The sequence below is a fragment of the Pogona vitticeps genome, chromosome 14 (genome assembly GCF_051106095.1).
Source record: "Pogona vitticeps strain Pit_001003342236 chromosome 14, PviZW2.1, whole genome shotgun sequence".
NCBI classification, from domain to species: domain Eukaryota; kingdom Metazoa; phylum Chordata; class Lepidosauria; order Squamata; family Agamidae; genus Pogona; species Pogona vitticeps.
The window spans coordinates 11,386,856-11,413,058 of NC_135796.1; the positions used below are offsets into that span (position 1 = coordinate 11,386,856).

At 46.2% G+C, this 26,203-nt stretch overlaps 1 protein-coding gene and 1 long non-coding RNA gene across 2 annotated transcripts in view; one reads left to right on the forward strand and one right to left on the reverse strand.

Moving 5' to 3' along the window:
• Positions 1 to 263: 263 nt before the first annotated feature.
• Positions 264 to 26,203, reverse strand: part of PPIL2 (peptidylprolyl isomerase like 2) — an 80,442-nt gene continuing 54,502 nt past the window's right edge. The window contains exons 13-20 of the mRNA XM_072983183.2: positions 24,537 to 24,626; positions 21,593 to 21,626; positions 10,549 to 10,666; positions 10,083 to 10,139; positions 4,976 to 5,048; positions 4,751 to 4,813; positions 3,769 to 3,908; positions 264 to 1,173 (exon numbers count right to left, since the gene is read on the reverse strand). Coding sequence (XP_072839284.1) covers positions 1,080 to 1,173; positions 3,769 to 3,908; positions 4,751 to 4,813; positions 4,976 to 5,048; positions 10,083 to 10,139; positions 10,549 to 10,666; positions 21,593 to 21,626; positions 24,537 to 24,626 — 669 coding nt within the window. The 3' untranslated portion in view covers positions 264 to 1,079. The remainder of the gene's footprint in view (positions 1,174 to 3,768; positions 3,909 to 4,750; positions 4,814 to 4,975; positions 5,049 to 10,082; positions 10,140 to 10,548; positions 10,667 to 21,592; positions 21,627 to 24,536; positions 24,627 to 26,203) is intronic.
• Positions 1,133 to 5,343, forward strand: LOC144584785 (uncharacterized). The gene is made up of 2 exons (XR_013539218.1): positions 1,133 to 1,366; positions 5,289 to 5,343. It is a non-coding gene; the product is annotated as an uncharacterized LOC144584785 (long non-coding RNA).

Genomic DNA, 26,203 nt, shown 5'->3' on the forward strand with positions numbered 1-26,203 from the left:
GTAAAGTAGGGATGCCCCCCATGAGTCACTTGGTTGGCCCCCTTTCACAGGCTGGGCCTCCACCATCTGCCCCGGTTTTAAACGTTAACATCCTTAAAACAAAAGGGGGGGAAGCAGTCTGGAGCCGTCTGTTGTTCTCTCCCGTTGTGGCTGAACTTTTATGGAGCGCTGCAACCACTTCCTCCAAAGAGCCCAGACTCCCCTAAGGATCTTAGAAAAATATGGGTGACTCATTTCCTGACACAAGAAGAAAACAAAAAAACTGGGGAGAATAATTATTTGAGAGTCAGCAAGCAAAGGAAAATTTAAACCTTCAATGAAAAATATTTTACAGAAATCCTGCTGTACTTTTGTATCAAGGGGAGTTCTTTTTTTTCATATTGCAATATATTTTAAAAGTTATATTCAAGCAATGACCACTCTATCCACGAGAGGGAAACTATTGCAAACAATTCAAACTGTGTCATGGCGAGTGTAATGGAACCAGGTAAATTCAGTCTTTCTCCTAGGTAGCTTCAATCCTGACGGAACGGTTGTTGTGATTACCAGCGGGGCTGTGAGGACAGGCCATCTCGCCAAGTGCAACTCCGGCCAAGAGCCGCCGTTTTGCTCCCCTTCACTGACCTCTCACCAGGCGGCAGAGTTTGGAATCTGTCCCTCTGTGTCCAGAAGCGTCAGTTGCAGAGATGTGAAGCGATGCTCACGAAGCTGTTTAGCCAGAGGGACCAGCTTGCATCGTATGATGCTACAGGGAGGATGGGTTGACGGATAGAGGCTTCTTGGCAGGAGCAGGATAATTCAGGAAAAAAAATACCCAGGAAACTAGGAGAGGCCACTGATGCCTCCTGCACCATCTCCTCCGGACATTTTAAGTCTGGAACAGGACTGCATGAATCCTATTTTCACTTATTAATCTCTTTAAGACCCACTCGTTAATCTGTTTAAGCAAACGCTTATGTTCAAATAATTGGTCTGCATCCGTCATCCTTGGGTAAGAAGCAAATGCCGAACCCTGCCTCTTTGCAGTCTCTATGAAGTCCAGGCTGGGCTTGTATAGAAGTTGGATGGCCCAGAATTGGCTACCAGGAGCTGAAGTCCCCAAAGCCAGTGCTTTTCTTCTCTTTCTTTGCAGCTACGCTGGTGGATGGTCCGTCGTCGTCCGGCACCCGCTTGCTGTAATGGAAACCACACGATCAGGGCGAGTTTTTTATATCATCTTGGCACCAGCAGCTATTGAACATGCCGCACAGAACCTCCTTCTATACACCTCAGAACCACCTTATGAAGGAGGCCGAGGCAAACAGAAGGCTGACTCCCATTAACGCTGGCAGGAGAGGAGGAGACGTGTTGGCCTCTGGGCATGGAGGTGCGTGTGTGGCTCAACTATGATTCCACCCAACACTGCCTACTTTGGTTGACATCAGTTTTCTTTCAGATCTCAGGCAGAGATCTACGTACTCAACAGACATTCGCTGGAGATAACTGAGATTATGCCTGCAACCTTTCACATGTGATGTGTGTGCTCTAGCACAGTGGTCCCCAACCTGGGGGGTCCCCAGATGTTCTTGGACTACAACTCCCAGAAGCCTTCACCACCACCTCTGCTGGCCAGGATTTCTGGGAGTTGGAAGTCCAAGAACATCTGGAAGGCCAAGGTTGGGGACCCCTGCTGTAGCACACTGACTATGCTCTCGACCCCGCTGGCCCAGTTCAAGCACAGCGATCCCTTCTCCAGGTCAGAGGATGGAGTAGCTGAGCTGCTTTCCTTAGCGAGGAAAGATCAGAAAACTTAAGAAAAGCTGGTTTGAAATGCAGGAAGAAGAGAGGCTCCAACTGTGGCTTTAAAAGCTTGGGCAAGTATTTAGCTTTAAATAACAAAGTCTTAGGACCGGGCCTCGTGCTCTTGTCCGAGTTGAACCTATGAAGCTGGTGACGGAGGCTTTGCAAAGCCTCCCCACCCCACTGTTTCTTTCCAGGCCAAGCAGCTGCTAAGCCACGAGGCCCACCCGCTTCTCCCTCTCAGTGCTATTCTCGGCTCCTCCTTTGGGAGGCTGTTAGTTTGCCAGGACCTCGCTCAGCCTCATGCTCATCCAGACAAAATGCCCTACAGGGATGAGGCTGCAGACGCCAAGCATTCCCCCTGACAGGCTGCATCTCCTTTCCAGAACTGAACGGTTAGAGTGCAAGATGGAAACGGCACAGAAGCACTCCAGGCGAATCCAACCCCCTGCCATCAATCATCACGTTTTCTGCCACAACTTTCATGTCCACCATGACTGGGAGGTGGAAAACAGTTTGAAACTCTGGCAGAGTTTTAAAATTAGAGGCGAATACATTTGTCCAGCTGCTGGATTCTGACAATCTAGAGTGGGTCGCCGTTGTGACTCTGCTCCTTAAAAGTTCCTTCTTGCAAGGAGAACAGAGGTGTGTGGATAGAGATTTGTATGTGGACGTTGTCCCATTCAGCAACTCTGGTGGGCATGGGCTTTCCTTCACCCTACACAGTAATAGAGTTTGTAACTTGATAGCCATTTACATGGAAGCCCACTGGGAATCACAAGGGACAGGTGAAACGGCCAGATCCTCTCCAGTGTATCAGCTGGGAGAAACTCCCATTTCCTTCATCAGTAGCTGAACTTGTTTCCCTTCTGTAAAAAAATCTATTGTTAAATCTACTAAAGCTAAGTCACAATTTTAAACAGCAAAATGCCCCATTGTGCAGTGGCAAAAACAGAATGTAGCCAATTGATGAAGGCAGTAGTCTTTATCTTGTTTAACTTGGTTCCACCTCCATTTAGGTGTTGGTTTCCGGTTGAATTTTTATTTGTGTTGTCAATGGATGCTGATTTTGTAGTGTTGGGTTTGGTGGATTAATTTTCCTTTTTATTGTCAACTGTCCAGAGTACTGCTTGTCACTAAGTTGGGCTGTACATAAATATTCAAAACAAACAAACAAACAAACAAACAAACAAACAGTGGGATTCGTATTTAACCTAGAACAAAGGGCTTGTTTTAATTGTCTCCCCTTTGAGAGAATCTCTTCCATTCCTTTCTCTCTTCTCCAGCCCACTTGAGGGAGATCCTCTGTTGTTTCTCTCTGATCTTCTCCTTAACCTCCTCCTTTGAATCTTCCCATTATATTATATAACCCTCTTATAGTCCAAACTCAAGTTATCAGAAACTGGATCCAAACCGCAAGGAAGACCTGCGGAAAGGCTATGCTTTTGTTGGTATAGCAACTACTTTGCTTGCCAATGTTATAACTCTCTGACATCTCCAGCTTAAAGGACCAGGTAGCAGATGACAGAGAAGAACTCAGGTTAAGACCCTAAAGCAGTACCTCCAATCTTGGGTCTCAATATGTTCTTGGACTACAACTCCCATAAATCTGGGCCAGTACAGCTAGTGGTGAAGGCTTCTAGGAGTTTTAGTCCAATAACATTTAGGAACCCAAGGTTGAGAATCACTACCCTAGAGCACTGGTTCTTAACCTTGGGTTACTCAGGAGTTTTGGACTGCAACTCCCAGAAGCCTTCACCACCAACTGTGCTGGCTGGGGTTTCTGGGAGTTGCAGCTCAAAAACATCCGAGTAACAAAGGTTAAGAACCACTGCCCTAGAGGAACATAGCCTGCCAGAGCAGATAAACATTGTGCTAGAAAGACATGTTGTCAGACTCGGTAGAAAACAGCTTCCTATGGGATGAAGAAGTGGTGCGGGACAAAGGAACGCATAAGTTTAGTCATTAAAAAGTGCATCGGAAACTTACGCTGCCGCTATATTAATGTATTTCCCAACTCCCTTGCGGTATGTTTTTGGAGTGTGAGGTTCCTTCTTTGGGACCACGGCTTTGATTTCCCCCTTTGCTGCCTCTTCCTCTTGATGAGCCTTCTCTCTCTCTTTGGCAACCTTTGAAGACAAGAAGCAGAACCGGATAATGCTCCAGAAAGTACAGGAGGTGAGGTTCGAGTTGAGAAGGCGCCTCGTCTCAAGAGAGGACTGTCTTCAGACGAGATGCCTTCTTAACCTGACCACCCTATTTATTCTATGGAAATCTCATTCGATGATGGATGGGCTCACCCACTCTGTTAATGCAGACAAATGAAGACAAACATGGAAGCCACCCAGATGGTACAAGGCTCTGTGACAGGAGGTTCCTGTTACCAAAATGGAATATGATTGTATGGGAGGGGAGTGTAAATAATCCTTGAACACACTTGCTTCTTCCACTGTTCTGAATAGGAGCTGATCTGCAATGTTTGCACAGGGTAGCAAGCCAAGCCTAGATGATGGATCAGGGCCTCTGCTTCAGCAGTGGCCGGGATACCAGTTTAATAAGAGGGTTCTAGAGAACAGGTACAGTCCTAGAGTTATGCACACACCCCAAAAGGAGTCAGGTGGCGATGCTTTGCAATTGTAGCAGCCCTGTCAGAAAATTTCGATCAACAGGTATAAATAAAATACAGTGCCTGGAGCATCTAATACTAATACCACCACCACCCTTTTGTATTCCAGACTATGCCATTGGCCACTGGCTACTGAAAAGGCTAATCCTTTTTTTCTCTTAGACTGTTAAACTCACAGTTTATCGCTACATCCTGTATCATTAATATAATAAATTGGTTTAATTGTGGAACAGGAAAAAAAATGAAAAGGAGAAAGGATTGAAGGCTGTCTGGAAGATATTAAATCATTTCCTGCCTGATTTCCTGTAAGTGCAAGGCAGCTTAAGTTAATGTTTCCATCATCACCTGAGCATCTGCTTCTTCGTACGGATCAACGAAAACAGTTGTTGAGTTGATTTTGATTTCCTCCTAAGAACAGAACGGGGAGGGGAGATAAATATGGCATGCTTCACTGGGCCATTTTCTTGAGTTGCAGTTTAGAGAATGAGCAGACAGGATACTGAGTCAGACCAAGGACAATCTTATTCCTACCCAGCAGTCCTCCATTCCTCACCCCCCCCATGACTCTACCTTTGGACGGTCCGTTTTTGGGTCGCTCTCCACATTCTCCATTGCCGTCAGAGTCTCAAAGCCACCAACCACCCTACAAAAACAGGACAGTTTTGCTCAGGGGGGGAGGAAAAAGCCAAGGAGGAGCGACAGCGCCGTCTGAAACCTGTCAAAGTGACAGCCCTTTGTAGCCAGACTGGGATGCGGGCAGAATGGAACCTAGTCAAAGCCTTCACAGATGGGTGTAAAAAGGCAAGCCCTAAAGGCGAGCCCCTTGCCGTGTTCAAATTTATTTAGTTTATTGCACAACATTCATAAAATATTTTATTTCAAGGGAATGATGAGGATACCAAGAAATTGCCACCTCCACCCATCTACTGTACCAACAAGAGGACACGTGGACTCTCAACATCAGCAGAGCAGGACTGCAACCACTAGGTAATATCTGGATTTTAAATCTGACCCCAAATGGCTAAACCTACTGAGTGTACTAAATGATCACCCCAGTTACCAGACGGAGGACTCAGGTTTTCTGTGTCTTCTCCCTCCCTGAACAAGCAAAAGCATGTCTTGTTTCAAAGGAAGGCCAAATGACGAGGTGCGCACGTGCACACCGCCTGTGCTTCTTTGTTTGAAGAACTGTGGCGTGATAGCCAATCCACAGCTCCTTTAGCTGCAACTTCAAAACCAGCACCACACTGCTTCCTGCATCTTTCCTGGCCTAGGTCTAAGAAAGACGTGCCTGGCGAAATCCATCTTACCATGAAATGTTGGACTTTTAAGTTCTTCACACCGGTACAAGCCTGACGAAGTGGTGTTCATCCGTGAAAGCTCACGTGTCGTCTGATGATTTTAATGGTCTCTAAAGGTGCTGCCTGTTCTGGTATCTGTAGTTCTTTCTAGTTACTTCTCCCAAGCTCAGAAGGCAGGCATAACTGTTTTTATACTACCGTGGTCAGATAATGACCGTGCTCCTTTTTACAGGATAACTGTAACTTCAGTTACTTTTATAGTTATGGGAGAGCAGCCCTGCCTATCTCAAGTGCTGGCTCCTGCAAGAACCTTTGGACTTTTAAGTTCTTCACACCGGTACATGCTTGACAAAGTGGTTCTGATCCATGTAAGATTTCATACTGTGTGATGATTTTTAGTGGTCTATTAAAGGTATTGCCTACTCTGCATTTTTATTTTGTATTTACCGGACAGCTTCCTTTTATTTCAATAAAAAAAAAATCCGACAGTTTCTAGAATTCACTGACCGTGTCCACGCACTGTTTCTGGAGGGCGTATATTTTAGTTTTAATTGCTTTTGATATGAATTATCCTATTTAAACTTCCTTGGGGACGGCTATGAGCTTTAGGAACTTCCAAGAAGACATACAACATGTCACAAAATGCTGACATTAAGAATCCTTTAAATGACATGAAAACATTGTGATGAGACAAGAGCTATCAAAACCTACAAAACTACATTCCTATTCAAATTCCTGCTTGAATTATATATGGTTTCCCAGTCCTGTAGGGCAGAGCGAATACCAAAAAAAAACCCAGCACCACCAGAAAGGTTATTGTTTCGTCTCTGAAACGTGAGGGGTATGCTTTCAGAACTAACAAGATTTCTCAGTGAGCTGTTCTATACATTACAAAGTCCCGAGCAGATGTTCCATTTTATTATGATGCTTCAGGTGGGTAACAACAGGACCCCTTTATCAGTGCCACAGATTCAAAGCCCATCTCTGTCTCACACACACACACACACTCTGCATTTTTAATTGCCCTTGGAGCACAATTACAATTTTAACTACTGGAATCTTCTCGCACTAATTTCAAGTATCTTCTTGGTGGTGGCGGGGGGCGCGTCTTTATTTAATTAGGCTTTGATCATTCCAAACATCCATAGGACCACATGCTGTGAACCTCAAGAAATGCATTCTTCTCTGCACTGATTCTAGCCCACCCACAACTATCCACAGAAATGTTTGGGCAACTAGGGGATTTTTTTGGGGGGGGTTGTTTTAATCGTATCTCAGGGTGAGCGGAAAGGATGGGACAAAAACATCATTATTAAAACAGTTTATACCTCATTTTCCCATCACCATTCTGCTAATGATAGCCTAGGGACACAGGCAGGATTTTGATGACGGAAACCATGTGTACAAGGGGGGAGGGTTAAAATCTTCCCATTATGCTGCTCTTTACAAACCAGCAAACCCACACATCTGGATATTGGGTTTAAAAAAAGAGAGAGGAAGTAATGTGTGGATTTTCTGCATAGCCTGCACTTGAGAAACCCCTGATATAGGTGGTGGTGGTTGTTTGTTTGTTTGTTTGTTTGTAAAGGAAAGCAGCTTTGGGATGAGAGAAGGAATCTGGAGCAGAGACCCAGTAATGGGAAGGAGCAGTAGGACTTAATACTTTCTCCACCCACCCTTTGGCAACCCACCCAAGAAGTATTAATAATCGCTGTGTTGTTTAAGAAAACCAGAAACAACAAAACTACAATAGTTTCTCATATACTTACAGTATTAGTGTGCAATATATGTAGTTTTTCTCACAGTTTCCCCTGGAGAGAACGCCTCTCCATCTTCCCAAGTCATGGGGGTGGGAAGAGAGAGAGAGAGAGAATCTCTCACACTATCTTTGAAACCTCACACTATCTTTGGAAAGGGCTCATTAAAAAAAAGAAAAGAGGGGGAAAAAGGCAAAATACATGCCCTGCTTTCCAAGCCACTGTGGGTGAATCTGAGAGAGTCCTGGCTTAGAAAAAAGGGTAAGGGGAAGCTTTAGAAGAACTTGTTTGGGATTCATACACTGCCTTTCTCCCGACAGTTGGGACTCAAGGCAGCTCATGATCTCTCTTCTTTCTTGGCCACTGAAGCACCGCTGTGCATTTCATCAATATCTCAGATAATTTCCACCCAATAACAACAGGCAATGTCAAGGGCATTTGGGGTAGCTAACATCACGTTTTCTCCAGTACACCTTGAGGGGTGCACTGACTTAAGGGGGAAGACGCCTGGTTTTTTTCTTCCTCCCGTCCATCATCCGTTTCTCCCTGGACAGAGCAATCTCAAGAGGAGAGCATGCAGGCTTCCCCGGATTCTTGCTTACACGTAGTGCCTAGGCATGAGCTTCTCTTTCTCTTTTTAGACACCCTGCTCTGCGCATGGAGACAGTGATGGTGTTGCGGGGGGGTGTGATCCTCCTTTCAAAGAGTATTGTCAAGAAGCAGAGGTAAGAGGAGAAGGAGACAACAGAGGACGAGATGGTTGGACAGTGTCATCGAAGCGACCAACATGAATTTGACTCAACTTCAGAAGGCGGTGGAAGACAGGAGGGCCTGGCGTGCTCTGGTCCATGGGGGTCACAAAGAGTCGAACACGACTTAACGAACGAATGAGAGGTGTGACATATCACCCGGTCCAGGGCTCATGTTTGTTTTCTATATACAGTGGTGCCTCGCTTAACGAGCGCACCGTATAACGACGAAATCGCATAGCGATCTGTTTTTTCGGATCGCTAATGCGCTCGCTCAACGTTTTTCTAATAGGGCAAAATTCGCTTTGCGAAGACCGGTAAGCGTTTCGCTTACCGATCTTCGCAAAACGAAGCCCGACGATCAGCTGTTCGGCGGCCAAAATGGCCGCCGGAAGCCCGGAAATTGCCCAAAATGGCCACGTGCAGCGTTTTCGCGCCCTCATTAAGCGAGGCGAGGGCGCAAAAATGGCTGCCAGCCATTAAGAAGCATCGCTGAACGGTGAGTATTCGGCCCATTTGGAACGCATTAAACCATGTTTAATGCGTTCCAATGGAATTCCCTGTCCCGTTCAACCATGCTTCAGCATAGCGAAGGTTAATCCGGAACGGATTAACCTCGCTATGCGAGGCACCACTGTATTTTGAAATTCTGGATAACACTACGCCTCTGACGAAGTGAGTACGAATCCATGAAACACACGCTGTGCTGAAATTCCAGTCATGCTACGAAGGAATGAAAAGGTGCCACAGACGGACAGAGGTAGCCCTCTCGGGAAAATGTTTCCCATCACTCCTGATGATACAAATGGGATCATCATCTGTCTTGGCTTGCCTGACATCGGTTATTTTCATTAGGATGCCATCTCATGATTTAGGTGCATTTCAAGATCTGCTCTTACAAAAAACTGAAGAAACACACACCACAAAAACTGGCAAAAGGCGTGAAAATTACAAGGTTCATCCTCCACATAATGTTCACCCGCATGAATCTGTGACTGTGACTCAGGAGAGTGACGCTACGGGACGGAGTTATTCTTCGTTTCTTCGCCTGCTTCCACCTGCTCGAGATACCTTTTAGCTACCAAAAGAAATGCCAAGGCTGTCTCGGCTAACCTCTTCCTTTCCGTTCTAAGCCTTTTCATTTCCCGTGTCATTTTCTTTCCCTCGTATACACACTTTCAGAAACCCAAACTCAGTCGAGGACAGCAGAGATGCAAAGTGGGAACTGTCAGAACCTGATAAAGGTAACTGACCCCCCCCAGGAATCCTATAAAGACTTACAGGCCTTCCAGGCAAAGGAGCTAACCAACAGGGACACTTTCCACAAAGCAAACCCCACACCCACCTCTCCAAAACTAGCTAATTTAATTTATATTTGAAGCCCTGGTGGGCAGAACTCCCTAAATATTAAGACAACCCTATGTTAATAAAGAGTCCTAATTAATGGGCCTGATAAAAACACTTGCTCTCATAGAAGTGGGGAAACCAATTAAGGCGTACAGAACCCATTTTTTTCGTTAAGAACCAAGGATTAGAATGGAAATACTTCCCAAGATTTGGCTGGAACCCAGCCAGCCAAAATCCCGTAAAGCAGGTCAGTCTGTCTGATCAACGGGTTGGCCCAAAGAGACCCAGTGGGGTTCGCGGTGGGGCGGGTTTCAGAATCCCCATCTCCTCAGCCCTAGCCATGCCCCGGGATCACTACTAGTCCCCCTCAACCTGATGTCCTGGTTGATGATGACAATGTCACTCTGAGGATGATAGGAAATGCAAGTCAACTCCCGGAAGGCATAAGGCTGTGTCCCCACTGAGCCACTTCACCTTATTCCTCATCAGCTGTCAAGAATCCAGGGGAGGAAAGTTACAGTACCTTCCAAAGACAGTATGCTTCTTGTCCAGGTAGGCGCAGGAACGGAATGTGATGAAACTAGAGTTGGGAGGAAAGCAACAGATGGATGTTACACGCAGGTATTGCACTGAAGCTGACACACAAGTCTACCCCAGTGTGATTTGCTCGAGTGAAAAATCTAGCAAATTTAGATAATTTGTTTTGAAAGAATTATACCCTATCTTTTCTACCAGTGGTTCCTGAAAGGACTAGAATGTCAGACTTTAAAAAAAATTACAGTAACGAGAGAGAGAAAAAAACTGTAAGCAACATTACAAGGAAGCAGCGGAACAGTCGCAGCCTTAAAAATAGGGAGACGTCTGTTAGCATATTCTGCTGCATGTCTGGGAGAACAGAAGCTTTTTCATCCACCTACATATTCCGTGCATTCCCCACGTCTTGCACGCCACGTTCCGTCAAGAGGAGAAGAGACAAAGCCGCCACTTACAACTGGGACTTGTTGCTGTTTGGCCCGGTGTTGGCCATGCTGAGGACGCCACGTCCGGTGTGGGACAGGTTGGGCCGGAACTCGTCTTTAAACGGCTTCCCCCAGTGGGATTCTCCTCCTAGAATTAAGCAAACAAACCAACCTGACTTCCGGGGCTGCAGTGATGGCCTCACGCCCATCCCAAACACACCAGAGATGTCACCACATCCATGCGCTTGCTGTCTTCGAAACCCACCCTTTCCTCAAGTTTATTAAAACTTTCCACTAAGTGGAAGCTCAGCAGGATACTGGCCTAGCTTAACCCAACCACATAAACAACAGAGGGGATGCCAGCGCTGCATTCGAGACGTCTAGTTCTACATCGCAGGATGCCCGTCTGGCTCCGCTTGTCGTGAGCGAGCCCACAGGAACATGGAGGTGGGGGGGGGGGGGAAGGAGAAGAGAAATCAAGGTAGAGCTACTGGTAGCTAAACGCAGGAAATCTCGGAAGCCAGCTTTGACCCGATCAGACAAACTGTGTTGCTAGGTTAAGGTAAGATATTTTAAGATACGGTTTTACCAGTTCTACGGCTCTAGTGAACCTCCATGGCCAAGTGGGGATTCAAACCTCAGGTCTCCTGAGTCCTACACCACACCGGGTGGTCATCTGTCTTTCTTAGTGTCCTCCAATTTGCCAGCCCTTCGTGCCCAAGGAGGAAACGTTCGGCCATGTACAAGAAGCCTTTAAGCCCTTGCTATAGCCTTCATGGGGCTCTTTCATATTTCGACTCTCTCTTGAACAGATAGAGATTGGATTCCCCTGCTGAGGATAAGCTTGTCCGCCTGGCTGTCACTTTTCTGTTATTTATGACGGATGTGACATTTTTGCTTTCCCCTCTGGGGCCGTTCCTAATCAGGAGTGAAAATTCGGAGAAGCATCCTGTCCACCGTTCCATGGCCAACTCATCTAATCTTGATCGACAAGCCATGAAGAGGGTGGCAATACGTCTGTCCCCCCCCCCCCCCCCCGTGCTGTTGCTGAAAAGGGAGCCAAGCGCCTGACATGCAGTGGAACAGGCTAGAAACGAGAGGTGTCGGTCGGCTTGCAAAACAAGCGCTCAGAATCCTCTGGAGAAGCTGTAGCGCCGGTAGAAACAGCCGCTTCCAGAGGCATCTGCCACACTCAGGAGGCTGCTAGACAACATCCGCAGCCCGACAACTGGACACAGCAGGAGGAAGAGACATCAAAGGGAGAAAAGGGGAGAAGCCAGGAGGCAGGGCAGCGCCCTCCAACATGAGCCCACTAGATGTGCAGAGAACAATGCTGTCTGGGGATAATGGGACATGTACTCCAGCACACCTGGAAGTGGGATACAACTCAGCTACTGAGAATCACTCCCAATAAGCTGTTCTTCCTAATATCCAAAGCAAACAAACAAACATCCCTATGCATCTCATTCCCCCCCTTTCCTCGTGGCAAACTAATCCGACTTCCTGAATGCTCTTTTTCTCAACAAAGGAAGATGGCTGACACGGAGGCTGATCGTTGTTCGCTTGGTCCTTGTTCTGCTGACATTAACGGGCAGCCCCCTGGGCAGTAGCCCTCCCCGACACAGCTCTTGATGCCTCTGGCATGCAAGATGTTAAACTTTGTTTTCACTGACTTATCCTGAAATAAGCTGGTGTGGTGTAGTGGTTGCAATGAAAGATTTAAGAGCGGGGAGACCTGGATTCAAATCCCCATTCAGCCAATGATGCTCTCCAGGGGCCAGTGACCACGTATGTTGCCTTGAAGGAATTAGGGTCTATAAATGTGACAAATGCAAGGAAAGGAGTGAACAGACTGTGGCCCCTTTAAGCTAAAAAATTTCCCAGTGCAAGCTTCTGTGGCCTATACTTGGTGGTTTCAGAGGCCCATTTTGAAGCATATCAACAAATAGAGATATGCCGATATTTTAAAAATATGTAGCAAAAAAAAGATATGCTTTTTTTTCTTTTTAAAGCCTTCTTGAACTTTTTTAAAAAAATATCCCTGCTGCCTTCATGGTGTATTTTGTTCTGGGAGTTGTTCCCAGGCCAGAGTTTAGCGCTATGGTGCTTTCCATGGAAAGTTCATCTGCGTGTCAAGTCTCCTAATCACAAATCTTTAATGAGCAACCGTAAAATAAATAAATAAATAAATAAATAAATAAATAAATAAATAAATAAATAAATAAATAAATAAATAAATAAATAAATAAATAAATAAATAAATAAGGTGCAGAGAAGAAGCTTCAGCAAATGTGCAGCTTGGAAACAAGGAGTGCAAAAGAATCGGAAGGTTCCTAAAGAGATGCATTTTTTAAATTTATTTTTTTTTCTCTTTGAAACTTGGCTTTTAAAAGTCCGTTTTGATGTGAATCCTCGTAAACCTCTCATTTTTTTCCCAGAAGAAGAGCAGCGACCACTTCTGGTCACGAGGACTGGACTTCTGCCCGATCCAGAAGAGCCTGCGATCATCACGGTAAAGGCCTGCTCTTCCTTTGGGAGTTAGAGGCACACGGACGCACCCCATGTTTTTAAAATAAGAGGCCTCCAAAGCACATTAAAAATAACAAACTCTGTGCTATTCCAAACAAGAGGTGTGGGTGGGAATATGCATCATTCATGACAGCTGTAATTTTAAAACGAACTGCCGTTTTGCTTAATTGCGGAGGCAGCTGGGGGGGGTGAAGGAAGGGGCATGCAAAAAAACAGCAACGTGCGAGGTGAACTAAGTGTGAGCGCCTCTGTTCACAGAACGGACAGATGACAGTCGATCTTTCTCTTCTCACTCACAGGTTAAGCTGTACTTTTTTTTTCCAGGCAGCCAAAATCCCTTCACGGAACCTCTTTCCGTGAAAAGGATCCACAGATAGACGAGGAGGCGATTTTCAGCTAGAATCCAGCAAAGGGGTGGGACAGTTCAAATCAGCCTGTCAAAAGCTGTTCCTCTTTGTGGGGTTCTAGACTCTCCCCCCTCAATTGGGGGGGGAAGAAGGTCCCAAAGAGAAGCTTAGAAGGTGTCTTCCCCCCCTCCCTTTTGGTTGTCCTCCCTTCCCTATGTAACAGAAGACTGCTGGTCTAAACCAATTTCTGCCAAAAGGGGAGGAATAAGTGGTAAAAAAAGGTAAAGGTTCCCCTTGACAATTTAGTCCAGCCGTGTCCGACTCTAAAGGGCGGTGCTCATCCCCGTTTCCAAGCCATAGAGCCAGCGTTTGTCCGAAGACAATCTTCTGTGGTCACGTGGCCAGTGCGACTAGACACGGAACACCGTGACCTTCCCACCGTGGTGGTCCCTATTTATCCACTTGCGGAACGCTGTTTACCTTCCCACTGAGGTGGTCCCTATTTATCTACTTGCATTTGCATGCTTTCGAACCGCTAGGTTGGCGGGAGCTGGGATAAGTGACGGGCGCTCACTCCATCACGAGGATTCGATCTTACGACTGCAAGTCCTCTGACCCTGCAGCACACAAAGGCTTCTGTGGTTTTACCCGCAGCACCCAGAATGAGTGGTAAAACCCTACAAATTAATGGTTGACCACAGAACAAACTGACCCACATGGGCTAATTACTTCTCTGTCAGCCTCGGTGTCGTTTATCTGTAAAACGGGATGATTAATCGGATGCCTTTGACCCTGTCCTTTGGGCAGTTTTCTTGGTACATTTTAAGGATGTCATCCTTATCTCCCAAGACACACGGCAGCTGGAATTCCTCCTCGTAATTGGGCTTAAACATTTGCTACAGTGCAGAGTCCCCATTTCTTGGAGGGAGGCAGAAAGAGAAGATAAAACCCATGTGGCAGCCCTGTGGATCAACAAAAGGGGGACAGACCAAGGCCACACTTCGTTTGTGTTGGAGTTTTTGAAACCTCGCAGGCTGATGACTGTCCGTCTATCCAACAGTAACCAATGGTTCCCTCCTGCCTCTGAATTCAAAGAGAGCCCCCACCTCAGTGTCCCCCCTTCTGTTGTCTGTTGGAAGCAGGGAGTCTGTTGAAGTCTGCTGCTGAAAGCAGTCATGTTTGTCAATTTCTTGTTTATTCTGTTCCATTGTAAGTAATGAAGCCTTTTATTCTTTCACCTATTAAGGATTAGGGTGAGCTAATCAAACTGTGGCAGCAGCCACGAAATTAAAAGACTCCTGCTTCTTGGAAGGAAAGTGATGACAAACCTCGACAGCATCTTATAAAGCAGAGACATCACCTTGCCGACAAAGGTCCGCATAGTCAAAGCTATGGTTTTTCCAGTAGCGATGTATGGAAGTGAGAGCTGGACCATCAAGAAGGCTGACCGCTGAAGAATTGATGCTTTTGAATTGTGATGCTGGAGGAGATTCTTGAGAGTCCTCTGGACTGCAAGGAGAACAAACCTATCCGTTCTGAAGGAAATCAAGTCTGAGTGATCACTGGAAGGACAGATCCTGAAGCTGAGGCTCCAATACTTTGGTCATCTCATGAGAAGACTCCCTGGAAAAGACCCTGATGTTGGGAAAATGTGAAGGCAAGAGGAGAAGGGGACGACAGAGGACAAAATGGTTGGACAGTGTCATCGAAGCTACCAACATGAATTTGACCCAACTCCGGGAGGCAGTGGAAGATAGGAGGGCTTGGCGTGCTCTGGTCCATGGGGTCACGAAGAGTCGGACACAAATAAACAACAACTTTGGATAACTTGAATCGATTCTGCTCTGTGAATCTCTGCACTTCTGCTGTACAGCTCAAGGAAGATAACCATAAATTCAAAGCTCTGCACTAGGGCTAAACCAACAAAATAGTAAATCAGCAGTCGAGTTTTCCAGAACTCTTTTCAGAGTCGGAGTGCTGACCTATAGCAACCCGAGCAGGGATTTCAAGGTAAGCGAGTTATTTAAGGAGTGGCTCTACCACTTCCACACCCCCAGTGAGTTTCATGCCCGAGTAGGGATTTGAACTCAGGCCTCCCGAGTCCTAGTTCATCCCTCTGCCCACTCCACCACACTGGGTTCAGCCTACATGTTCGGTTAAAACTGGGAGTGGGAACTTTCATGACGCTAAAGTGATGATGCTCGCATAGCTGAAACAGTCTTAAAATGGATCCCAGGAATATCTATCTGCACAGACTGCATTCGGCTAGACTCTTGTTAGGTGCTAAGCATCTTTCTATTCCGGGTTGCTGGGGCAAAAACCCACAAATGGATGGCTCTCCCACCTCTTTCTAAAATATATGAGATCTGAAGACCAGCTGGGGAAGGGAAAGGAGACGCATGATTTTTCTGGGGGAAAGGAAGATAACCGTTACCTCCTCCCCTGGCAATTAGTATCCACCCTCCCCGGCAGCCTTCACAGGTCATGGATTAACCCAGATCTGTCGAAACCAAGGAGAGGATGCTTTTTCGGGGTATGAAAAGAAGTTTTGCAAAAAGAAGCAAACTATGAAACAGAGAGAGGGGGGTAGTGAGTTAGTCCCTGGCTCTGCACTGGGATATGTTTACCCCTCTCCTCGAATGGAGGAATGCACTCCACCGTCCAGGTGTGGGAATGCCAGCTCCCTGGCCACTTTGCTCCCCAGCCTTCGCTGTGGGTTGGCATGGCAGTTAAACCCATTTAAAACGGAGCAGAGATAACCTCGGGCAAAGCCTCTCCTGTTTCTGGAAAGGAGAGGGTTTTATCTCCCCTTTTCTGCCTCCCTTGGAGAGAAACCGGGGACGTTTAAGCCCAATTACAGGAGGAATTCCAGCGGCCGCATGTCTTGGGAGATAAAGGCTGGGATGTAAATAAGGCCGACCGCGGCCCCCAAAGCTGGATTCAATTAAGGTAAAATTCTGATTGCTTTTTTTAAAAGTATGCATCAAAAGCTTCCTCCTTAAATAGCTACCCGACGTAAAAAGGAATCTTCAATAGCCTAGAAAAATATAAACACAACACGTGCCTGAGGGCAGCTTCCAGAAGTGTCATTTCACTACTTCAGCTTCCTACCACCCTTTGTTGTTTTCATTTCAAAATTTCACATCTAATTTTCACAAAAGGCTCGGGGTACATGGCAGCTGTTCCAAAAAGCCGCCACATGCATGCATCCGACGAAGCGGGCTGAAGTCCACGAAGGCTTGTGCTAAATAAAGCTTCCTATTCTTCACAATGCCTCCCAAACTCTTCTCTGCTCATTGATCATTCTCCCTTACAGAAGATGATAGCCTCGTGGGTGCTACTGGGTGAAGTTGGCCCCTATGCAAAAATAACCTAACTCGTCTTGAGTATGATGTGCTCTGATTTAGGCTTGCTGTTTTCTGCTCTGCCTCGGGCAGCAAAACTGTCTCCGGCCAGCCCTGCAGGCCATATTTTCCAGCCATTCCTCGGAGATGTTTTTGCAAAAGCTGAAATAAAACCCTGTCCAAGAACGGATGAAGCAACCCACGTACAAGCCTTCTCCCTGACCTTGATTCTACTGCCAAGAGCACTCTACGTAAGGCATTCTGAGTTGTTGGTCACTTCCAGAAGGGCTTCTGACCATGTCAAAATCGCTCAGGTGTAAAATGATGGCTCGGCAAGGTTGGCTATGAGCTTTAGGAAAAGCTCGGAGGGAGCACACACTAACCCCCGCCACGTACAGAAGCTGAAAGCAAGCTAGGCGCGTGGCAGGAAAACAAGATGGAAACACGGCAAAGAGTGGTCGTTTGACCAGATAGGTGGGGTATAAATACAATAAATAAATACTGTAAATAAATGAATACTGTAAATAAATGAATGAATGAATGAATGAATGAATGAATGAATGAACAAATAAATAAATAAATAAAGAGTAGCCCTCTGTGTGACTCTTGACTTCTTTTTCAAAAGGAGGAATGAAATTCTACACATTTATTCAACTTTTATTCTTCCCCACAATTCCCTTTGACACCCTAGAAAAAGCCAATTGCCCCTCAGAATAGCGTGACACTGTGATGTAAAAGCAGAGGACACCCCAAAACAGGAGGAAAGCAGGGCCTAGAGATGTTACCATCCAAACGCCTCACCTTTTTCCTTACTTGCAACGGCAATTGATTTTTTGGAGGGGCGGATCCTGGCTAGCCCCAAATGTAACAACAGGCAGTACAATTTTTCGGGAAGGTTGTGTGTTCTACACACAATGCACGTAGAACACAATGCTCTTTCTCCATTGGGCATTTGTGTAGTGAAATGAAATGCGTGGGCAAGAACAATATGACAAAAAGGTGAAACACAGAGCCACGCTTAGCTTTGTTAGAAAGGCAGTGTGGAGCAAACAACTACACAACGCTTCAACGTGCTGCGCCACAGGTGAATGCTGTGGTTTTAACGCTGTTCTCTGAGCTGCCTATGGGGGCCACTTGATGGGCTATAAAAAGTTATTTAAAGAACACACTTCCCGAACAGGTAGAGGGAAGGTGGCCTTTCACCCGCTGTGTTTGACTGTTATTATAGTTACTTGCCTGCTTTTCTTCCTTCAGGCTCTATCTAGCCCAGTGGCTCCCAGCCTTAGGTATTCTTGGCCTTCAACTCCCAGGAACCCTGGCCAGCACAGCTGGTGGCAAAGGCTTCTGGGAGTTGCAGTCCATCTGGGTCACCCAAGGTTGGGAACCACTGGTCTAACCCGACAGTTTTATTTCTGACCTGGAAACAAAACACTTATCTGCCAGGGGAAACAACAACAATAACAACAACAACAGTATGATGATTGGAAAGCACGCAGACCATCTGTTAATCTCACAAGGAAGACATTTCCCCCTCTCCCACCAAGGTTGAGAGGAATCATTTATGCGAAGAGAGGGGATGGGTCAGTTAGTCTGGGAGCAGGGCGAAGAAGGCCTTCAAGACCGGGCAGGTACCTCAAGAAAAATCCGTGTAGACTGGCTAAATACAAACTATTCACAGGAGCTATATATTCTTCAAGGACCACACCACTTTAAATATTGACAAAATTTCAGTCAATACAGAGTACATTCAGGACAAACACTCAAATCCAACAGGAAGCCGAGAGATCTTGCTGGGACATGTCCAGTTTGTTTGTTTGTTTGTTTGTTTGTTTGTTTGTTTGTTTGTGTGTTTGTGTGTTTTATTTATTTATTTATTTATTTATTTATTTATTTATTTATTTATTTATTTATTTATTTATTTATTTATTTATTTATTTATTTAACTGGAGTGGTCCTATAGACCAGATGGGCGGGATACAAATCAAATCAAATCAATCAATAAATAACGTATATGCCCCCCCACACTACCCAAAGGTCTCTGGGCGGCTTACAACATTCAAAACACAATAAAAAGACAAAACAATTAAAATGCAATTAAAATAGATACTCTAAAAATTGCCATCAGGACCCACAGTTGATATTATTTCAATTAAAAGCCTTCTGGAACAGGAAGGTTTTAACCTGGCGCCGAAATGTCATCAGCGTCGGCGCCAGACGAATCTCAGTCGGGAGGGCGTTCCATAGTCTGGGGGCAGCTGCCGAAAAGGCCCTTTATCTATAAGCCATCCCTCTTACCTCCTTCAGGGATGGCTCTTTCAAAAGGGCCCCCTGGCTAGATCTTAACTGCCGGGTAGGCTCATATGGAAGGAGGCGGTATAACATGTATGAACATATCTGATTCTTATGCTTCAGAAAATTCCGAGATTTTAAGTCCTACACTTTCCTTTGTAACAGAATTTCCTTGGATAATGGCTTCAATTCCTTTGTGGAAACTTTAAGATAGCCCCAGCTAACCAGGCTGCTTGCATGAATACCCAGTTTCACTTCCTTTATCAAAGCTTGGGGTGTGCATCTTATTGGTAAACGGTTGTTCCCATCAACATGAACTTCCTGGGAGAGAAAATTCTCATCTTGATTGGAGTTATCTAAAGCCTAAGAGTTGGATCATACAAGCTGGACGTGTTCAAGCAAGATCTTTTAGCTGGATTTGAGTGTTTGCACTGAATGTACTACTCTGTACTGACCACACGTTGTCAATATTCAAAGGGATGTGGTACTTGAAGAATATATAGTTACTGTGAATAATTCACATTTAGTCAGTCTACATGGGTTTTTTTTTTTTTGTTACCTGGGTAAGCCCCATGGTTCTCTTGCTCTGGACAGATAAGATTTCCAGACAAACAAGGACAGGGCAATGGGAGGGCAGGGGAGCAAAGTACAGGAGAATTAAGACAAACTCCTTTTTTCCAACGTCTGTGAAGCCACTGGAGAGCCAGCTGCAGAGCTGAACTTGAATGGAACTGGCCCAGGTTTAGCCAAAAAGAAATTCTCATGCATTTTGAATATAACGAGGGCCTCGGCTGTGGCCCTAGCATGCTGGTTGCCTTCCTTCTGCCGTTCTCAAAAGGAAAATCTCCTGCTGTGGGTTCAGAGAAGTTAACCTGGCTGAGTAAGAACACCAGAACGGCTGCCCAGCAGACATGGGAGAGGGAAACACCCAGGGGTAGAGTGCCAGCCTGCCCAATAACGGATAGGATGGCAAGAGTGCAATGGGAAAGCCAGCCTGGATGCTCTGTCCCTGCTACAGTCATGGGCTTGCACAGCGGGGCGGGGGGGGAATTTGGGAGCTGGCCAGGAGTGGGCAGGATGGAGGACGACACGCAACCTATTGACTTATTCGCTGGTCTTATTCGCTAACAGTGGGCTCTGTTCTTCAAAGAGATGGTTCTTATGTAGCTCATAAGGCACAGCTCATACCAGGAAAGCAGCATCAGCAGACTTCAATTGGAACTGCTGGACAGCTCAGTGGTTTAGGCGCCTGGCTGTGGAGCCAGAGGTTGGGGGTTCGATTCCCCGTTGGACCTCTGTGAAAAGAGGTGGACTCTGTGATCCACAGTAGAGATGGGCATGAGCCGCCAGTTCGGCCGTTTGCACCGGTTTGTTCAGCGGCCGAACAAGTCTTCAGTGCTTTCCAGCCCTGTCTCCTCCGGTAAGCACCCACTCAGAGGCAGTGCCCCGGCTGCCTTGCCTCCTTCGGGTGCTGCCTCTGAGCGGGCACCTGCCAGAGGAGGCAGGGCAGCCGGGGCGCTGCCTCTGAGCGGGCACCTGCCAGAGGAGGCAGGGCAGCCGGGGCGCTGCCTCTGAGCGGGCACCTGCCAGAGGAGGCAGGGCAGCCGGGGCGCTGCCTCTGAGCGGGCACCTGCCAGAGGAGGCAGGGCAGCCGGGGCGCTGCCTCTGAGCGGGCACCTGCCAGAGGAGGCAGGGCAGCCGGGGCGCTGCCTCTGAGCGGGCACCTGCCAGAGGAGGCAGGGCAGCCGGGGCGCTGCCTCTGAGCGGGCACCTGCCAGAGGAGGCAGGGCAGCCGGGGCGCTGCCTCTGAGCGGGCACCTGCCAGAGGAGGCAGGGCAGCCGGGGCGCTGCCTCTGAGCGGGCACCTGCCAGAGGAGGCAGGGCAGCCGGGGCGCTGCCTCTGAGCGGGCACTTGCCAGAGGAGTTGGCCTGCAAACCTGTTTGGTCACTGAGCGAACTGGCACGAACTGCCAAGCCAGTGGTTGGTGCCCATCTCTGATCCATGGGGTCCCTTTTCAGGTCTGCAGTTCTTAAGATTACAAAATGACAAGTATGTCTCAAAATCCCTGGGAGAAGATCCATTCTTCCTCCAGACAAGAAACAGCTCAGTGGAACTCAAGACAGATTGTCTGAAGGGCGAAAAGAGTTAGGAGAGAGGGGCAGAATGGAATGGAGTCTTCTAAATGGGCTATGTCACGCTGTAACATTTTGTTGTGGTTCTCCCTTCAGTCTATTATCTGGCTGGTACATCTAAGTGTTACAAATTCATTTCAGTCAATTCCAATTAGCCAAAGATTTCTTTTCAAATTACTGGAAAAAATAAACCACATTAATCCCGCCCATGTCATTTACTTCAGGAATGTATGTTACGTGCCGGTTCTGTGACAGCTGTCTTTTAAAGCAAAGCGTGGTCTGGCTTGTGATTAATTGCTTAGAAAAGGCTGGCACACAGTCGACTGGAAACATTGATCTGAAGACGCCATTAATTCGTCTTTTAAAGTGAAACAGAAATCATGTGAGATGCCAGTGTGTATGAAGAAGGGGAGGAAAAATCCATCTGCTCACCTGTTCCCGTTCCAGTCGGATCACCCCCTTGAATCTGCAGAAACCAAATAGAGGAAGATATTAGGTTGAAGGAAAGTGAAATTAAATTTAGTTTGGTGGCTGTTCAAAATGGTGTTTTCTGCCAGCAGGGTCGCAAGCGGAGACCTGCTCCTTTCCAGTTTCTTTTATCAATCATGAATTAGTCACCTCATAGTATGACAGGGTTATAGGGAAAGGTTTTCTGTGACATGTCATATTTTCTCAGCAACCTACATTTGAACCCGTAAGCAAGAACTTGCTTACGGGTCATCTGACCTTTCTCACCTGATGACTCATATAAACATGTTCAAACTCAGCCATAAGCTCAAACATAGGTAAGAGAAAAAAATATGACATGTCATAGAAATCCTCCCCCTATATGAGGAGGGATCTAGAGGTCAAAGGGGGAGAGGAAGCAGAGAGAGGAAGGCTGGTGGAACGTAGCAGACAGAGATGTGGAATTAAGAGACTGCTAAGCTGGAACTTTGGCGTGTTACTCTTTCTACTAACTTTTTCTTACAGGGCTGTCTGAGAGGGTGTCAGAGGTTATACTGTAAGCCATGTGGTTTGGAAACAGAAGTTCTCAGGTCCGGTCCCTGGATCCCTCTGAAGATCTGCTGCCAGCCCGAGTAGATCAAGGGTGACCCTTCAGATCTTGCTGGGCTGGAGACCCATCAACTCTCCCAACACCATCAATGGAGGTTACGATGGGACATCCCATCTTGAAGCCAACAAGGCAGGCTAAGATGGCCCAACAGGTTGGCTCAATGGAAGGCAGCTTCCTAGCCTAAGATGTTGTTTTGGAAAAAGGTAGAGTATAATCTTAGGAAGGTATGTTCCAATAAATATAGAAACCACATTGTCATAGCTGTTGTCCTACTATTTTATGGCTGCTACTGGAAAGACTGGAAAAAAGAGGATTAGCCATGAATAACTGCTTCGCCCAATGCTACTTGGAATAGCGCTATGCCAGAAAGCAAGGTGTAGGGCAGGGAAGGAAAGAGAGAGCGAGAGCGAGCAATTTTTGGCTGATAGCATCCAGGAGGAACTCGGCGGCCTTCGGTGTCTATAGCAACAAGAATAGAAGAAGCTAAGCTACTGCTTCAAAATGCTGAGTGCCATCTGAGACCCAATTTCCAATTTCTTGCCCCTATTTGGCACAGAAGTCTCTCCAAAGAAAGCATCTGGCTCAGCTTTTGTTTAAATAATAACTGAACATTTTTTCTTCCTCTGATTCTCAGAAGACTGAAATATATTCCTTTGCCCTCTCTGCCTTCTCTCTCTCTCTCCATTCTGCTTTAATTTTTTTTATTTTTAAGGATACATTTGTGGACAGAAAATCCTCTTTTAAATGGGATCATTGCTCAGGATCTCAAGCTTAGGAACGATAAGCGAAACGGGCACAGGAAATTAATCTGCCCCTCTTGGCTGCTACTTTAAAGGAGACACGCTCACAGGGAGATCTGATTTTTAGATCCCTTCTAGCCTCCTGGGGGAACCAACCACACGAAATGGTTAGACGTATAAAAGGGAGAAGAGGTGGGCACTGAGGCCCCGATTCTCAGGGGTGGCTCCATCTGTCTGACCTCCCTATATTTGGCAAAGATCTTGAGAGGCAGATGGAGGTGGTGCTCATCCAGGCTTCTTCGTACGATGGTGGAGTCCTGATCATGTGGACCAGCGCTCTGAGACAATAGCTGTTCCCCACTGTTTGGATTCCACCAATCATACAGGGAGCCTCTGTGAGCACAGCTGCAGGCATGCACACAAACACACGCATAGAGAGAACATTTGATAATCATGGGGATGGGCTCTCAAAATACAGCTGGGTTTCTCTTTCCAGAATGTCACTGACTGTATGGCTGAGCCTCCGCAGAGAGAGCTGATTCTGGGTCACAGGGATGAGCCTCTACAAGATACGTCGGGCTTTCCCTTTTCACAGATCCCATTAGGGATATCCCTTTTCACAGATCCCATTAGGGATACTGCTCCCTCCTTTAGAACTTTATCAAACTTGCAGGAGTTGGCAAGCCAGAGGTGAACAAATCATCATCATCTTAGAACTGCAGAGCTGAAAGGGAGGCTACGGATCACAGAGTCCAGCTCCTGCCAAGGAGGCACCGCGGGGGAATCAAACTCCCAATCTCTGGCTCCTCAGCCAGATGCCTAAACCACTGAGCTATCCCACCGGGATGGTGGGGCCAGCAAACGCAGGAACACTAGGAAAAGGGTAAAGAGCAGTAACCTTGACCCCACTGCATGGGGTTCGCCCTTGGCATAGAAAGCTATCAAAGGAAGAAGACATCTGTTGCGTCCAACTGTGACTCTGGTGGAAGAGACCTGCGCTCGATCCACTATCCAATGCTTTTCGTGTGCATTATCTCGGAAAACAGCTGAGAAAAGCCTCTTAAATCAGAGATGGGGAACCTTTGGCTCACACAATATTTTGGCTGACACTTCTCATAATCCCCTACCATGCACGATGGTCATTTGGGTCTCTGGTAGATGGTTCAAGTATCTGGAGGGCAAAGAATATTCCCTACCCTTGCCTTAGATAATATAGTTCAGAGCCCAGTCTTTCACTCCACTTGTTTTAACCCAAATCAAAAGAGCCCACATGATGTGGGGGGGTCTAAAAATGTGGCACTGAAAAGATACGCAATTACTGAATGCTGGGAAATCGTTGATGACAGCCTGACTCATGCAACGTGGGTTGCTAGGCAATGAGCTGTATCTCTTACTCTGGAGGGGCAATTTCGTTCTCCACGAATATTTTCTATTAATGTCAGCCTGAGTTTATGTCCATTGCCAATTCTGGTCCAGAGGAGATAAACAACAACAGCCGTAACACAAAGCTTGTTAATTAAACTGGTTGACACCAGGGTGGCTCCTTCTAGGGACAAAAGATGGGTCCTCCGATACTCACCACAAAATTGCGAATTGATCTGTGAAAAATGGTCCCATCGTAGTAATTTTTTTTGCATAGCTTAATGAAGTTTTCGCAGGTTTTAGGGGTCTGGAAAAAGAAAAATGAACAACATCAGCAGTTTTTAATTAAAGAATGGATTTTACACAATTGAGTCCCATTACAAATAAGAGCTTTATATGCATGTTTGGTGTCCATCGTATCCACAGAATTAGCTTTCTTGGCTCGAATTGACTGACCTAATTTAGAGACTGGAGATCTTACTGTTTGGGGCTGTGTTGATTGAGAGATTCTAAGAATTATAGACCAATGGAAATGCTTCCAACCTCTGAATTTCCAGGCTGATGCGTCACTCTGTCTAACGGCAGAGCATGGATCAATGTTAAAATGTAAAATAGATGTAAAAATGAATATATTGGCTTTTAAAAGATGTGCGAACTAGAAAATTAGAAGGGTTTAGGAACATGAGTATGATTATTTTTTTTAAAAAAAGGTTCTCTGGAGCAATATCGTTAGAGCCATAAGTCACCTTGCAATGATTTTAAATCAAGAACAGAAAAAAATGATATTAGTTTGGAATTGAAGCAGGGAAATGGAGAGACAATCCTCCTTCAGAATGCTGTAAAGCTAGTAACAGACTCAAAAGACATCTCGCGCTCTGGATTCTGTGGGCTGCCTTGTAAACAAAGATAACCATTTCCCAGCAATCTTCCACCTCTGAAAAAATCTCTATGGAAAGAACTTCCTCTAAATGCCATCAACATGTTCCCACAGTCACTGCGTGCATCATGCGAGGCACATAATGCTCTGCCGTGTAAGTGGTTTCCTTAGCAACGTTACTGGAACAGGATACGCTAAAAACCTGTCTAAGATTTCTGGTTTACACGAAACAGATGGCAATGTCATCATCCTTCAGGCAGGTGAAGAAGGTCATGTCTTCAGGCCTGTGTTTACATTATAATTTGAGGTTTGGAACCTCTGCATTACTTTCATTTAAAAGAAAAAAGAGAAAGGAAAATAAAATAAAAGTTAAACATTTTTAAATCACTTTGCTCAGCTACTGGATATGAATGGCCATCTTTAGATGGAAGATGGGGGAAAGCCATCTTCACCAGTGACATACAGTGGTGCCTTGACTTATGACCATAATCCATTCCAGAAGATGGGCGTAACTCTAAATGGTCGTAAGTCGAAGCACCATTTCCCATAGGAATATATTGAAACCCCATTCATCCGTTCTAGCCGGGGGGAAAAAACCACACACACACAAAATAAAATAAAACACTGCAAGCCCTACAGGAATGCGTCGGGACCGGGGAAAAAAATTACCGAAACCAAATAAACATAGCCAGCCCCATTTGTGTGGATAGGCTTTTTACACAGTGGTGGCAATTCCACAGCAAATAAACGGCTGGAGGTGTAGCTCTCCAGAGCCCACCAAGCTGAAATGCATAAGGGAAGCACCAGGGACGCAGAATAAGCAGCTTGCGCGACCCCCTAAAAAATAAAATAAAAATGCTCTGTTCTGAGAAAAGACCCTACTGGAGTGTGAAGAGAGGGGCACCCGGATTTGGGGCTCCATCTACCCAAAGAGGTGGTGGAGTTGCGGGATGCTACAATGGCTCTTCAGACACTGTGTGCATCCATTAACTGTTGGGGAAATCCAT